Source organism: Ctenopharyngodon idella, chromosome 21 (assembly GCF_019924925.1).
Source record: "Ctenopharyngodon idella isolate HZGC_01 chromosome 21, HZGC01, whole genome shotgun sequence".
Taxonomy (NCBI): domain Eukaryota; kingdom Metazoa; phylum Chordata; class Actinopteri; order Cypriniformes; family Xenocyprididae; genus Ctenopharyngodon; species Ctenopharyngodon idella.
Genome location: NC_067240.1, coordinates 1,952,670 through 1,965,648, shown reverse-complemented (window position 1 = coordinate 1,965,648; position 12,979 = coordinate 1,952,670). Strand labels below are relative to the sequence as shown.

At 36.2% G+C, this 12,979-nt stretch overlaps 3 protein-coding genes across 8 annotated transcripts in view; 2 read left to right on the top strand and 1 right to left on the bottom strand.

Annotated features, from left to right (window-relative positions):
• LOC127503431 (oocyte zinc finger protein XlCOF26-like) overlaps positions 1–12,979 on the top strand; it is a 138,734-nt gene that overhangs the window by 46,328 nt on the left and 79,427 nt on the right. Inside the window, exon 1 of one of the 5 annotated variants that reach the window (XM_051877198.1) lies at positions 12,517–12,612. The exons of 3 other annotated variants lie outside the window; for them this stretch is intronic. The gene's annotated coding sequence lies outside the window, so the exon portion shown is untranslated. Of the gene's footprint in view, positions 1–12,516; positions 12,613–12,979 lie in introns of those variants that run through there. One more of the 5 variants, XM_051877197.1, reaches the window with a different exon arrangement.
• Positions 1–12,979, top strand: part of LOC127503448 (gastrula zinc finger protein XlCGF7.1-like) — a 71,036-nt gene that overhangs the window by 55,533 nt on the left and 2,524 nt on the right. The window lies entirely within an intron of this gene.
• Positions 10,181–12,042, bottom strand: LOC127503449 (gastrula zinc finger protein XlCGF49.1-like). Its single transcript, XM_051877283.1, has 2 exons — positions 11,836–12,042; positions 10,181–11,598 (listed from the first exon to the last, which is right to left on the bottom strand). Exons 1-2 carry the CDS (start codon positions 11,897–11,899, stop codon positions 10,940–10,942), a joined length of 723 nt encoding a protein of 240 aa, XP_051733243.1. The 5' UTR covers positions 11,900–12,042; the 3' UTR covers positions 10,181–10,939.

Here is a 12,979-nt window from a genome sequence, read left to right as displayed (position 1 = left end):
GGCTGGAACACACCAAGCCGACGGTCGGCCGTCGGGCAGTTTTTGTTCGTCGGCCGACTAAGTTTTCTCAGTGTGTTCCGCTTTTTTTTCGGCCGATTCGAAATGTTGAATCGGTGTCGGAGCTCGTCGGTCCGTCGGGCCATCTGATCATTCTGATTGGCCATTCAGCTACTGCCACCTGCTGGTACGGAAATGCATTTCATCTTGCGCAGGTGCAGAATGACGTGCTACTTGGCCGTCGGGTGTCGAGCGTCGGTTTGGTGTGTCAGGGCAACTTTGGACACAGACACTGCCGACGTGAGCCAACCCTGCAGTCTGCTTTCGTTGCCACTAGTTCATCAGCGTCTGCTTGGTCTGTTCCGGCCTTAATATCGTCTGCAGCATATTAAAAGCTCCACTGCTCTCGAGCTGTGTGTCGTGCTCGTCTCATTAGCAATCGCTCCAGCGGCCTCGTTCCGCTCCAATGGCTTTCTGCCACACCCTGCTTCATTCTACAGTAATGTTAATAAATCTTTAATACATTAGCTCATCCATTAATATGATTCTTTTCCACCGGCTGTAGACGTGAAGACAGCACCTCCCATGATTCCGCAAAATCAAGTCGTCATCAAGCTACGCCTTTGTTTTGAATTAAGCGACCTCTAGTGGCGAAAAACTACATATTGTGCCTTTAATGTCTAGTCCGGGTTCATCTTTTGCAAGTCGTTATTGCAAAATGTTTTTAAAATGTTTTGCAGTAGGTGATGCCACAAATGATCATAAAACATCCCTACAGTGTTGTATTAAGCTGTAAATACATCACATCTGTTCTGATGGTCAATAGACCTTATTCAGAGCAGCGCTGCGACAGGTATGAAAGTGAGACTGTGAGGGACAGACTTGCAGTGTTTTCAATGGCATGCACTGTAAAAAGCTGTATAAAGCTCCTAGATGACTTATAGATGACATATTGTCTGGAGTTTTTTTTTTTTTTTTTGTCTACTAAAACTTCTGGAAGATGTATTTGCAGTGTTTTATCAGTAGAGCAATCCAAAAACACATTAAATAATAGAACAACCCGTATGTCTATCCCGCTCAGCCACACTTTCATTCCTGTTGAGTCAACTAGATCATCCATTGTGAAGGACTCATTGACACGACAGCCAGTGGCACAGTTCCTCAACAAACTGTCCGTACCGGCGTGATGAATGCGATCCTCAACTGGATGGAACTGGAGTAAATACTTTGAATGTTGCGATCCTATCGGACTTATGTTAGCTACCTGAATCGTAACAAAGCACTGTTCGCTAGAGGAGAACTGGCCCCCTGACTAAGCCTGGTTTCTCCCAAGGTTTTTTTCTCCATTTTAACACCTATTTGCCACCTGATGTCACCTGTTGGAGTTTGGGTTCCTTGCCGCTGTCGCCTTTGGCTTGCTTAGTTGGGGACACTTGATATTCAGCAGTGCTTTGATCTGCCTGCATTGACACCATTTTCTTTAAGAGCTGCTGTGCAGCCAAAATTATATACCAGTTATCACTGTAAAGCTGCTTTGACACAATCTGCATTGTAAAAAGCGCTATATAAATAAAGGTGACTTGACTTGTTAAAAATCAAAGATGGCGCTGCTGTGAACAAGGTCAATATACAGTGCTGCAATGATCATGTATTTTTGTAGGCTGAACCGTAAGTTACTGCAACATTACCACCATTAAGCTTTGACAACAAGCTTTGAAAAACATTTTCACTGTAAGTTTGTGTCAGAATTGTTTGCAAGAGCGCGATTATAAACAAAACGAGGCTGTGAAACTGCAGACTTGGATACTTTGGCTTGATTTTCTGTCCATCTTTTTTACAGTCCATGTTGTGAAAGTGACTAGTAAGTAGAGGAGTTTAAAAGGCAATCAGTCTCCTCCCCCTGTTTAAAGCTTAAGCTATCTTTAAATACTTTATTTATTGGATGTGTACGTTTACGAATCCCGATGGATTCAACAAGATTAAATGAAATGAAAGCAAATCTTGAGGAACATCTATGGTGCTGCCAAACTATTGCCATAACTACATACAGTATAGGCCGTTTTCACCTGGTATTAAGATGGGTTTTAGTCAATCGGATCACAAGTGGACAATACTAAATACAACTGTAAAACGTTTTGAGCTTGTCCACTTTCGACCACTTCCAGAGGTAGTCAAAAACGAATCCGACTGTATTGCTTTCGTAGTGGAAACGCTCATGTGGTCAAATGTGGTCAAACAGCCACTAAAGAACACCTACTGACCTGATTTTGCTGTAAATGTATAAAGCAACTTGCTTTGTCAGACTGTGGGCATTTTACCTCACCTGTGGTGCAAAACGCCCTCTTGATACAAATTTAATTTTTAGTTAAAAATCTAATAACATGAAAATTCTGGACATTTTTCATACTTGTTTTAAATGTATGTCATTGTCACTAAAACTATGATAACTATTCTGGACACATTTAACTTTTATTTCACAGAAAAAAATTACACAGTCCTTAAGGGGGGGGTCCTTAAGACCTTCTCCCACACTTTACCCTCCTCTAACCATTAGGCCACAACTGCACCAACAGAATGGGTTGTTACTAGGGTTGGGTAAAAATTTAATCAAATCCCATTTTTACGAACGAGTATCATTTCTTAAATTCCAAGAATTGATTAGTCTATCCTGTTTTCAGTTGATGAATGATCTGAACATTGAAATGCACCTCCCATCCAATAAATCGAAATAAGCTTTGTGTTTTGTTACTTTTGATATGGAACAAAGTCTCAGATTTCAAATTATGTCCGTTTGATTAGATTTAAAAAATTAATACCATTTTCATGCCTTTTAATGTGGCGTGAACAGGGGTGTCCAACCCTGCTCCTGGAGGGCTACCGTCCTGCAGAGTTAAACTCTGACAGACCTGAAAAATCTAACCAAAGTCTTCAGGATTACTTAGAAAATTATAAGTTGTATCATAAATTACATTATATGATTGTTTAGGGATGGAGTTAAACCCTGCAGGAAAGTGGACCTCACAGGCTAGAGTTTCCCACCCCTGAGCTTGAAGACAAAACATTATATATATATATATATATATATATACAGTTGTGGTCAGAATTATTGGCATCCTTGATAAATATGATCAAAGATGACTGTGAAAATAAATCTGCATTGTTTATCCTTTTGATCTTTAATTCATAAAGTTAGCAAAAAACTAACCTTTCATTGAAGGAAAAGAATTGAAAGTGGGGGGAAAATCACATTATGAAATAACTGTTTTTCTCCAAAACACATTGGCCACAATTATTGGCACCCTTTTATTCAATACTTTTTGCAACCTGCTTTTGCCAAGATAACAGCTCTGAGTCTTCACCCTTAATGCCTGATAAGTTTGGATAACACCTGACAAGAGATCAGAGACCATTTCTCCATACAGAATCCCTCCAGATCCTTCAGATTTCAGCTCCATGTTGGTGTTTCTTCTCTTCAGTTCACTTATTTTCAATAGGGTTCAGGTCAGGGGACTGGGATGGCCATGGCAGAAGCTTCATTTTGTGCTCAGTGACACATTTTTGTGTTGGTTTTGATGTTTGTTTTGGATCATTGTCCTGATGGAAGAGCAGAAGCAGAAGCGGTCAGGTTTTGATTTTTATCTGTTGGTATTTGATAGAATCCATGATACCATGTATCTGAACAAGATGTCCAGGACCTCCAGCAGAAAAATAGGCTCACACCATTAAAGATCCAGCAGTATATTTAACCGTGGGCATAAGGTACTTTTTATCCATGTGTGCACCAAACCCATCTGGTGGGTTTGCTGCCAAAAAGCTTTTTTTTGTTTCATCTGACCATAGAATCCGGTCCCGTTTGAAGTTCCAGTCTTGTCTGACAACTGAATATGCTGGAGATTGTTTCTGGATGAGAGCAGAGGATTTTTCTTGAAACCCTCCCGAACAACTTGTGGGGATGTAGGTGCTGTTTGATAATTTTCTTTAGGTTTTCTGAGACTCAAGACTCAACTAATCTCTGCAATTCTCCAGCTGTGATCCTTGGAGAGTCTTTGGCCACTCAAACTTTCCTCCTCACCGCACATTGGGACGATTTAGACACACGTCCTCTTCCAGGCAGATTTATAACATCTTTACTTGATTGGAACTTCTTAATTATTGCCCTAATAGTGGAAATGGGGATTTTCAATGCTTTAGCAATTTTCTTACAGCCACTTTCTATTTTGTGAAGCTCAACAATCTTTTGCTGCACATCAGAACTATATTCTTTGGTTTTACTCATTGTGATGAATGATTAGGGGAATTTGGCTTTTGTGTTTCCTCATGTTTATACTCCTGTGGAACAGGAAGTCATGGCTGGACAACTTCATGTTCATGATCACCCTGGTGTGCTAAAAAAAAAAAAAAATGGAAATATGAATGGAAATATACTTCAGAGATATTTTACTCATAAAAAAGGGTGCCAATAATTGTGGCCAACATGTTTTGGAGAAAAACATTTATTTCCCCCCACTTTCAATTCTTTTCCTACAATGAAAGGTTAGATTTTTGCTAATTTTATGAATTAAAGATCAAAAAAGATAAACAATGCAGATTTATTTTTATAGTCATCTTTGATCATATTTACCAAGGGTGCCAATAATTCTGACCACAACTGTGTGTATATATATGGCTCAATTTTAGGATACTTAGACATATCATACATGCAGTATATTTTGCATATTACATTTTTTACATCAAATAAATCACAGAAACATTGATGACTTTGACCTTTTTTATACTAAAATAGGGCAACGTATCCTGGGAGATACAACTCATAAAATCCAAACAATATGAAATATTTAAAAAATGGCTTTGGATGTTTTACTTAAGTCCAGATGAGATAAAAAGTGACATGAAATGATTTTTTTTTTTTTTATGATCATTTTCCACTCTTGCCTGTTTTAGGGTTAAGTGTTTGAATACAAACCAGTTCATTTTAACTTTCAATATTATAATACCCTTGTCAAACAATCAAACTTCACTACTAATTTCAGATTAGATTACTGTATTAAAGGTACTTTCATCTTTTGCTTAATCTAAATATCAAATTATTTACAAAATTAATTATTTACAAGTCATGGATCTGAACTTGCTCACTTAGACACCTTCGGGCAACACTTTTTCTTATGAGTCAAAAGATTAGATAGATTGGTGAAACTCTTCCCACATGAAGAGCACTGGTGCAGCTTCTCTCCAGTATGAACTCTCTCATGATCTTTCAGGTTTCTTGACTCAGAGAAACTCTTTCCACAGTGTGAGCACTTGTACGGTTTCTCTCCAGTATGAACTCTCTGGTGTATTTTTAATTTGTGTGATGTAATAAAGATCTTCCCACAGTCAGAGCACACATAAGGTCTCACACCAGTATGAATACTCTCATGCTGTTTTAAAGAGTAGAGTTCTGAAAAACTCTTTCCACAAAAAGAACAAACGTGAGGCTTCACATCAGTATGAACTTTAAGGTGTCTTCTTAAGCCTGATGAAACAACAAATGTTTTATCACACTGATCACAGCTGAATGATCTCACTCCAGAGTGACGGCGAAGATGAACATTGAGAGAGCTTTTGTGAGTGAAACTATTTCCACACTGAGAGCATGTGAACGGTTTTTCTCCGGTGTGAACTCTCATGTGCACGTTTAAGTCATCTTTGCGACTGAAACTCTTTCCACAATGAGTGCATGTGAACGGTTTTTCTCCAGTGTGGCATTTCGTGTGCTCATTTAAGTGTCCTTTATGTCTAAAACTCTTTCCACACTCAGAGCAGGTGAAAGATCGTTTGACTCCAGTTTTTCCAGCTTGTTTCTGTGTGAAACTCTTTTCAGTCTGTGACACGACTACATTTCCATCTTCTGTCTTTGTGAAATGATGAGGTTTCTGAAACTTATGCTGTTTGTCTTCATTCACTTCCATCAGGTCTAAAATCAACATAATAAATCCCCATAATTCAATAAAAGAAGGATAAATGGGAAACAAAAATAAATATTGTTCAAAATCTCAATTGTGCGTAAATATACTATAGTTTTCATCTTAATGTTCCTCAAAGAGAATGAAGTAAAACACCAACCTATTTGTTCCTCTGTATCTTCATCTTTTATTCTGCAGGGTTCTTCCTTAATCTCCATCTTTACAATAGTTTCTTCTGAAGTAATTCCTTCTGCTTCCTCCTTCTTCTCCTGTGGGAAGATGGGAATATAATATTTATAATATATGTTCATCACACTTACAATCACTCTCAATTATTCAGGTGCAAATGATTTGCTCTTATAGTAATTTAGAAAATTCCATTAATTTAATTTAAGAATGCAGGAGACAATATATGAAACAACAAACTAAATCACGTCTTTTATGTTTAAATGAAAAATAGATAAAACCAATTAAAAAACTAATAACATAAATGAATTCACAAGCATACCAATGACAGAAATAAGCTCAGTTAGAAAAGAAAATAGATTGTGACTATATTATATTTCAGTAACTAGTTTGCACATAGTTTAATATATCACATAGTTTAATACAACATTTAACCCCTTCACACGAAAAAAAACAAATTAATAATCAAATTAGTAAGCAACCACTGAATGTAATAATAACAGGTATCATTTTTAAGCTTAGAAACTCAACTTTTTAATGCTTCTAACCATTTTGATCAACTCTTAACGAGTGCTTCCTCTAAAACGGAGTGAAATAATAATCATATTTTCCAAAACTGCTGCCTTGATAAACAAAAAATAGGTGTCATTTGAAAGCTTAGAGTCTGAACTTTACAATTTGATTAACTCCTAAGTATTGCTTATAAATAGAAAAAAATGTTTTCATAACTTGACTTTTTTTTTTTAACTATGTATTTCAGTGTGCCAAAAACATCATACAGCTCACATAGTCATGTGTAATATGTCATTTGAAAGATCTCACAGAGTAGAACACAACAAGCATAATTGTTTTGGACTTTGATTAAACTTGTGCGAGTTTTTGTACGTGAAGCCCGGCAAGACCCACATGTAAATATTTTTTTTTTTTAATGTTGTTTTTTGTTTTTCTTCAAACGCTGTATCAACACGAAAAAACAGATCTATGATTGTTGAAATATGCCTTAAATGTCTGGACTTAAATTTTGTTTAATAAAAAAAAGTAACGAGTTTACGTTTCACGAGCGTAATGTACAACTTCAGTCGGTTCATTTAAGTTAATTTGAGTGATTCACTAAATGAACTGACTCGTTTAGACTTTTGGATTTAGATTTCTCCTAATAAATAATCAAATAAATATACTCACAATCTGAAAAACAGAATGAATGGCTGTGTTCCACTTCACATGTTTATGTTCCCTTCCCTCATTCACTTCTCTTCTTCTCCTAGACTCGGATGTGTGTCATTGCTTCGGTTGCACGAGCGCCCTCTACTGGCGGAAACCAATATCTATTAAACTATCTTACATTCATAGATTACATGAGACAACCAAGATAAGATCTGTTATCTTGGTTGAGATTATAAACACTATTTATCTTACCAAATATGTTTGATTTGAGATAAAGATTCAAACGTAAATACCTGCTAAGGAGCTTGCAATTGTATTTACCTTCTGGAGTCCTTCAGCTGTTACTGATGTTCACTTAAATGATACAAGTATTAATAAATAAATATGAGAGTTATTAAGAGATATGAAGATTTACCTTAAAAACTTCAGAACTCTAGTTCTGTCCGAGCAGCTCAATGCAAGTTGTCTGATTTAGATTTCTTCCAATAAAAATAAGTCCTTATAAACAGAGTGAATTAAATCGATTAAAGGTACACTAAAAAATACTATAGTAATGTATAGTAAATACTATAGTGTTTTTGAACCATACTATAGTATATTGTAGTATACTAAATATATTATTGTATTTACAACACTTTGTTAATAAATGCTACAGCATACTTTAGTATTAACTAGTGAACTGATAAACTGTAATAAATACTGTAGTATACTTTAGTTTTTACTACAGTAAACTGTTGTGTATTGTAGTATAATATACACTATAGTTGTAGAAAACTTCGTACAGTATTGGGTAAAGTAATTTGTTTATATTACACTTGTTATATTACCACAGCAACTATAGAATCACCACAACAAATTAATTCAAATACTTTACTGTAGTATTCAGTCAGTCGTGAATCAGTATATTGTGTAAATAAATGTGGCCGACTCCCTGATCAGTGCCCTGACTACTGAACCAGGGAGCTGATTGAGATGCATGCTTTGTCTCTCTTTGAGAATCGGTGCTTTCCAAATGGGATATATCACCCTCCGAAGGGCACTTCGGAGTGAAAACAATCATGGCCGCCATTTTGAAGGGTCGTTCCAAACCGAAGTGCTCAAAACTGGGCACTTCAAAGGGCCCTTCTGAATGAAGGATTTCGAAGGGTACAATTGATGGATGCTTCAGGCCCCCATGATCCTTTGAACAGGGAAGTTGTTTGGTGTCACAGAATGGGTACAGGAGGCTCGGAGTTCGATTTTACCTATAAATGTATGTGTAGTATTTTTCTATACTGTAATATTTATAAGAGTTAGATTTGGTATATTATTATGGTCAAAACGACATTGTACTTCAACAAAAATACTTTACAGCTCCCTTTATCAGTTCATTCAAATGTTTAAAATGCATAGACACAATATACTGTACAATACGGAAAGATATACCAAAAATAAATAATGTTAAACTCCCTGATCAGTGTCCCGACTACTGAACTAGGGAACTGATTGAGATGCGCAGCTTGCACAATGTACTCCTCCTTGATTGTCTCGTTAAGAAGTGCATTCCAAAAAAACAGTTTTTTTGACCCCTACACCCTTCATCCCTTCGAAGTTCTCACACCGGAGGCTAAACCCTTTTAAGGGATTAGGGCATAGGGATGATCCCTTCCGAATGGAACGCAGGGTGTGTGTTGCTGCTGATGAGCTGATCAGCATCAGCTGGGGCTCATCAGCGCCGCTATTTAATGTCTGTGCATTTTGCCCTGTATTTTCAGACGGTTGGTGTGTTCATGCAGTGTTAGTCCTGGCTGTGTTTGAGTCTCTCGTTCCTGTTCTGGATATTCCCCATCTAGACAGTTTTGGATTAACTGTTGGACTCTTGTTGGAGGACTGGTTTGCTCATTGCAGTCTCTGCGTTACAAAGAAATACTTTGCCATCTGCACACGACGTCTAACCCTTGCTATCTTTCCTGCTGCTATTTTTCTTAATAAACTGATATTTGCTGCATTCGCTATTGAATTCTCCTTATTTCACATGACAGTGCTATTTAAAGACACCATTAACATGTAGTCAAGTATATCATATAAAGAGAATATTAACATAGTTACAATACATTTGAAATTAATTATTTAGTGTATAAAAATATGTGGGCAATACATTATAAATTCATTTTGTATATACTTATCATTTTATTCCTATATTTTAAATAATTCATAAGTATTTTCTATGTCTGATGAGTATATTTAAAAGTGTATGAAAGATGGGTTCAAGTGCACTACAAGTGGTAATTAAATACTTTTTTTAATACAGAGATAGTATTTTAAAAGCACATTTTAGTTCATATTCATGGTGTCTCAAAATAGCACAGTTGAGATGTTCTTAAGATTATCTTAAGAAGTACTAAAGAAGAACTTTCAGTATATTAAGTACAAAATTAGTGCATGAAAATAGACCACTTTAAGTACATTATGGAAGTGTACTGAAATAAATTGTATTTTAGTGCACTTGTTTTCCACTTGGAATACCAAAGTCCCTTTAAGACAAGTCATTTCACTCGGCGGCCATCTTTAAAACGCCTCTCGGGCATTCAAGTGCAGCTCCTATCTCTTTGAATGGGGAAACATCACATTCTCCAAAGCTGTTTGCCAAGCTTTCGATTAAATTTCATATTTGAAATCACCAATGAAATCTGACAACAACTGTCTCATTTTTTTTCCCAAACGCTCCAATCATGACAAAAAAACTGTATTTTTTAGGCTGGATCAAGCTAAATGCGTGTCTCTTGTGCCTCGTTTCGGAGGCGCGCGTCTGACTGTTTTTATAGAAACCGGAGCTTCTAACAGCCGCTGCAGTGACGCGATGACTTTACCAGCCGGCGATTGGCTCTTATTTTGAAGGCGGGACTTATTCCGCCATATTGCACGTTACACTTTCTCCCATTCAAAACAATACGAGTGACACATCTTGTGTTATTCTATAGTCTTTGGGAATACCCAGCCCTAGTTGTTACAGGTTCATTATCAATGTTGAATACAATGTTAAACCTTTTGATTTAATGTAAGCTAAATTAAATCTATTCATTATGATTTTACCTAAAAAAAATTCTCATTTTTTTTTTTTTTTTTTTTTTTTTTACATTTCTACAATATGCAGAGAGTGATTTCAATCCAATAAAGTCTTCAATATGTTCTCAACGCATCACCTCTAAATAGCGAGATTAAAAACAAGTTGTTTGTGATACGAATGATATTTATAGACTATTATTGCCGTTGTTTCACAAATACCTCATATGTACAGTGAAAATAATTAAACTCCACAAAGAAACAAAACACATTCCTTCATAAATCATAGCGTTTTATTGCAACACACTAGTTTTCTGAAATATTATTTTTGTTACAACTGTATGAGATGACCATGCACTGCTTTAGCGATTTTCACATTGTTGCATTACTGCTCAGTTCATCTCGTATACAATGTGCAATACAAGAGAGGACCAATATGTGGTTTTGTAAAACAAGCAACATTTAGAAGGCAACACACATCAATTTTGACCTTCCCCAAAGGTTCCCCTTGTCAAACAATCAAACTTCACTACTAATTTTAAATGGTAATTCCATCTTTTGCTTAATCTGAATATCAAATTATTTATAAGTCATGGATCTGAACTTGCTCACTTACACACCTCCGGGCAATACTTTTTCTTATGAGCCAAAAGATTAGATAGACTGGTGAAACTCTTCCCACATGAAGAGCACTGGTGCAGCTTCTCTCCAGTATGAACTCTCTCATGATCTCTCATGTTTCTTAACTGAGTGAAACTCTTCCCACAGTCTAAGCACTTATAAGGTCTCACACCAGTATGAATACTCTCATGCACTTTTAAGTAGTTCAGCTGTGAAAAACTCTTTCCACAAAAAGAACAAACGTGAGGCTTCACAGCGGCATGATTTTTAAGGTGTCTACTTAAGCCTGATGCCAAAACAAATGTTTTATCACACTGATCACAGCTGAATGATCTCACTCCAGAGTGACGGCGCAGATGAACATTGAGAGTGCTTTTGCACCTGAAACTCTTTCCACACTGAGAGCATGTGAACGGCCTTTCTCCAGTGTGAATCCTCATGTGCACATTTAATTCCTCTTTGCGACTGAAACTCTTTCCACAATGAGTGCATGTGAACGGTTTTTCTCCAGTGTGATATTTCATGTGTTGATTGAGGTTTCCTTTCTGTCTAAAACTTTTTCCACACTCAGAGCAGGTGAAAGATCCTTTTCCAGCTTGTTTCTGTGTAAAACTCTTTTCAGTCTGTGAAATGACAGCATTTCCATCTTCCATCTTTGTGAAATGATGAGGTTTGTCTTTATTCACTTTCATCAGGTCTAAAATTAACATATTAAATTCCCATAATTCAGTAAAAGGATAAATGTGAAACCAAAATAAATATAATTCAAAATCACAATTTCGCACAAATCTAGTTTAATATTAGTGTAGTTTTAGATGTATTGTTATATGTCAGTTTTCATCTTAATGTTCCTCATCAGTCTTTAAAGAGAATAAAGGAAAACACCAACCTATTTGTTCCTCTGTATCTTCATCTTTTATTCTACAGGGTTCTTCCTTAAACTCCATCTTTACAATAGTATGTCAGTAGTTTCTCCTGGAGTAATTCCTCCAGCTTTCTTCTTCTTCTCCTGTGGGAAGATGGGAATATTCCCCAGCATTTAAACTCTCATAAACGGCTGTGGGAGCGGCTTCACTGACTGAAGGTGTGAATTGTGGTCACTGTTGATCATTTAGCAGATGATCATCACACTTACAATCACTCTCAATTATTCAGGTGCAAATGATTCGCTCTAATAGTTTAGGAAAAAATATACATGAATTGTTTTGGGGTTTTTTTGAGAGAGAGAGAGAGCAGAACATATGAAACAACAAACAAAATCATGACTTTTAAGTTTAAATGAAAAATAGATAAATACTCCAACGGTTGCTTGTTACTGATGTTGATTTTAATATAAATCTTGACTTCATTTTAACATTATGTGGTACAAGTATTATTGATAAAAAGTGAAATTTTTGAAGTTTGAATCTTTATCCCAAATCAAACATATTTGGGGATATAGATAATGATTATAATCTCAAGCAAAATAAGAGCTGTTATCTTGGTTGCTTGTTTGTAATCTATGAAGGTTAGATAGTTTAATAGGGATTGGTTTCCGCCAGTAGAGGGCGCTCGTGCAACCGAAGCAACATCCGAGTCCAGGAGAAGAAGAGAAGTGAGCGAGGGAATATAAACATGTGAAGTGCGTTCATTCTGCTCTAAATCTGCTGTTTTTCAGACTGTGAGTACATTCATTTTATTATGTATTAGGAGAAATCTAAATCCAAACTCCTAAATGAGTCTGTTCATTTAGTGAATCACTCAGTAATTAATTTAAATGAACCTACTGATATGTTGTACATGAAACGTAAACTCGTTACTCTCTGGTTTTTCACATTACAAGTTGCGGGTTATATGTTGTGTTTTAAATCCTGGTAAACAGAGTTTTTAATGATAAATCATTTCTAATGTAAGAGCAACATAAAAATCAGCTAGAAGAGTTGAATTGTTTCTAAACAGTTGTTTGATCAAAACACTTAAACCGTGAATATTTCAGAGCAATTGTAGGTGTGATGATCATCTGCTAAATAAGTAACAGCGACAACATT

Coding starts and splice junctions, on each gene's coding strand:
- LOC127503449 (XM_051877283.1), bottom strand. CDS start 11,899: ATGGAGTTTAAGGAAGAACCCTGTAGAATAAAAGATGAAGATACAGAG. Junction 11,599..11,835: donor AGAGGAACAAATAGGTTGGT/GTTTTCCTTTAT, acceptor CAAAGATGGAAG/ATGGAAATGCTGTCATTTCA.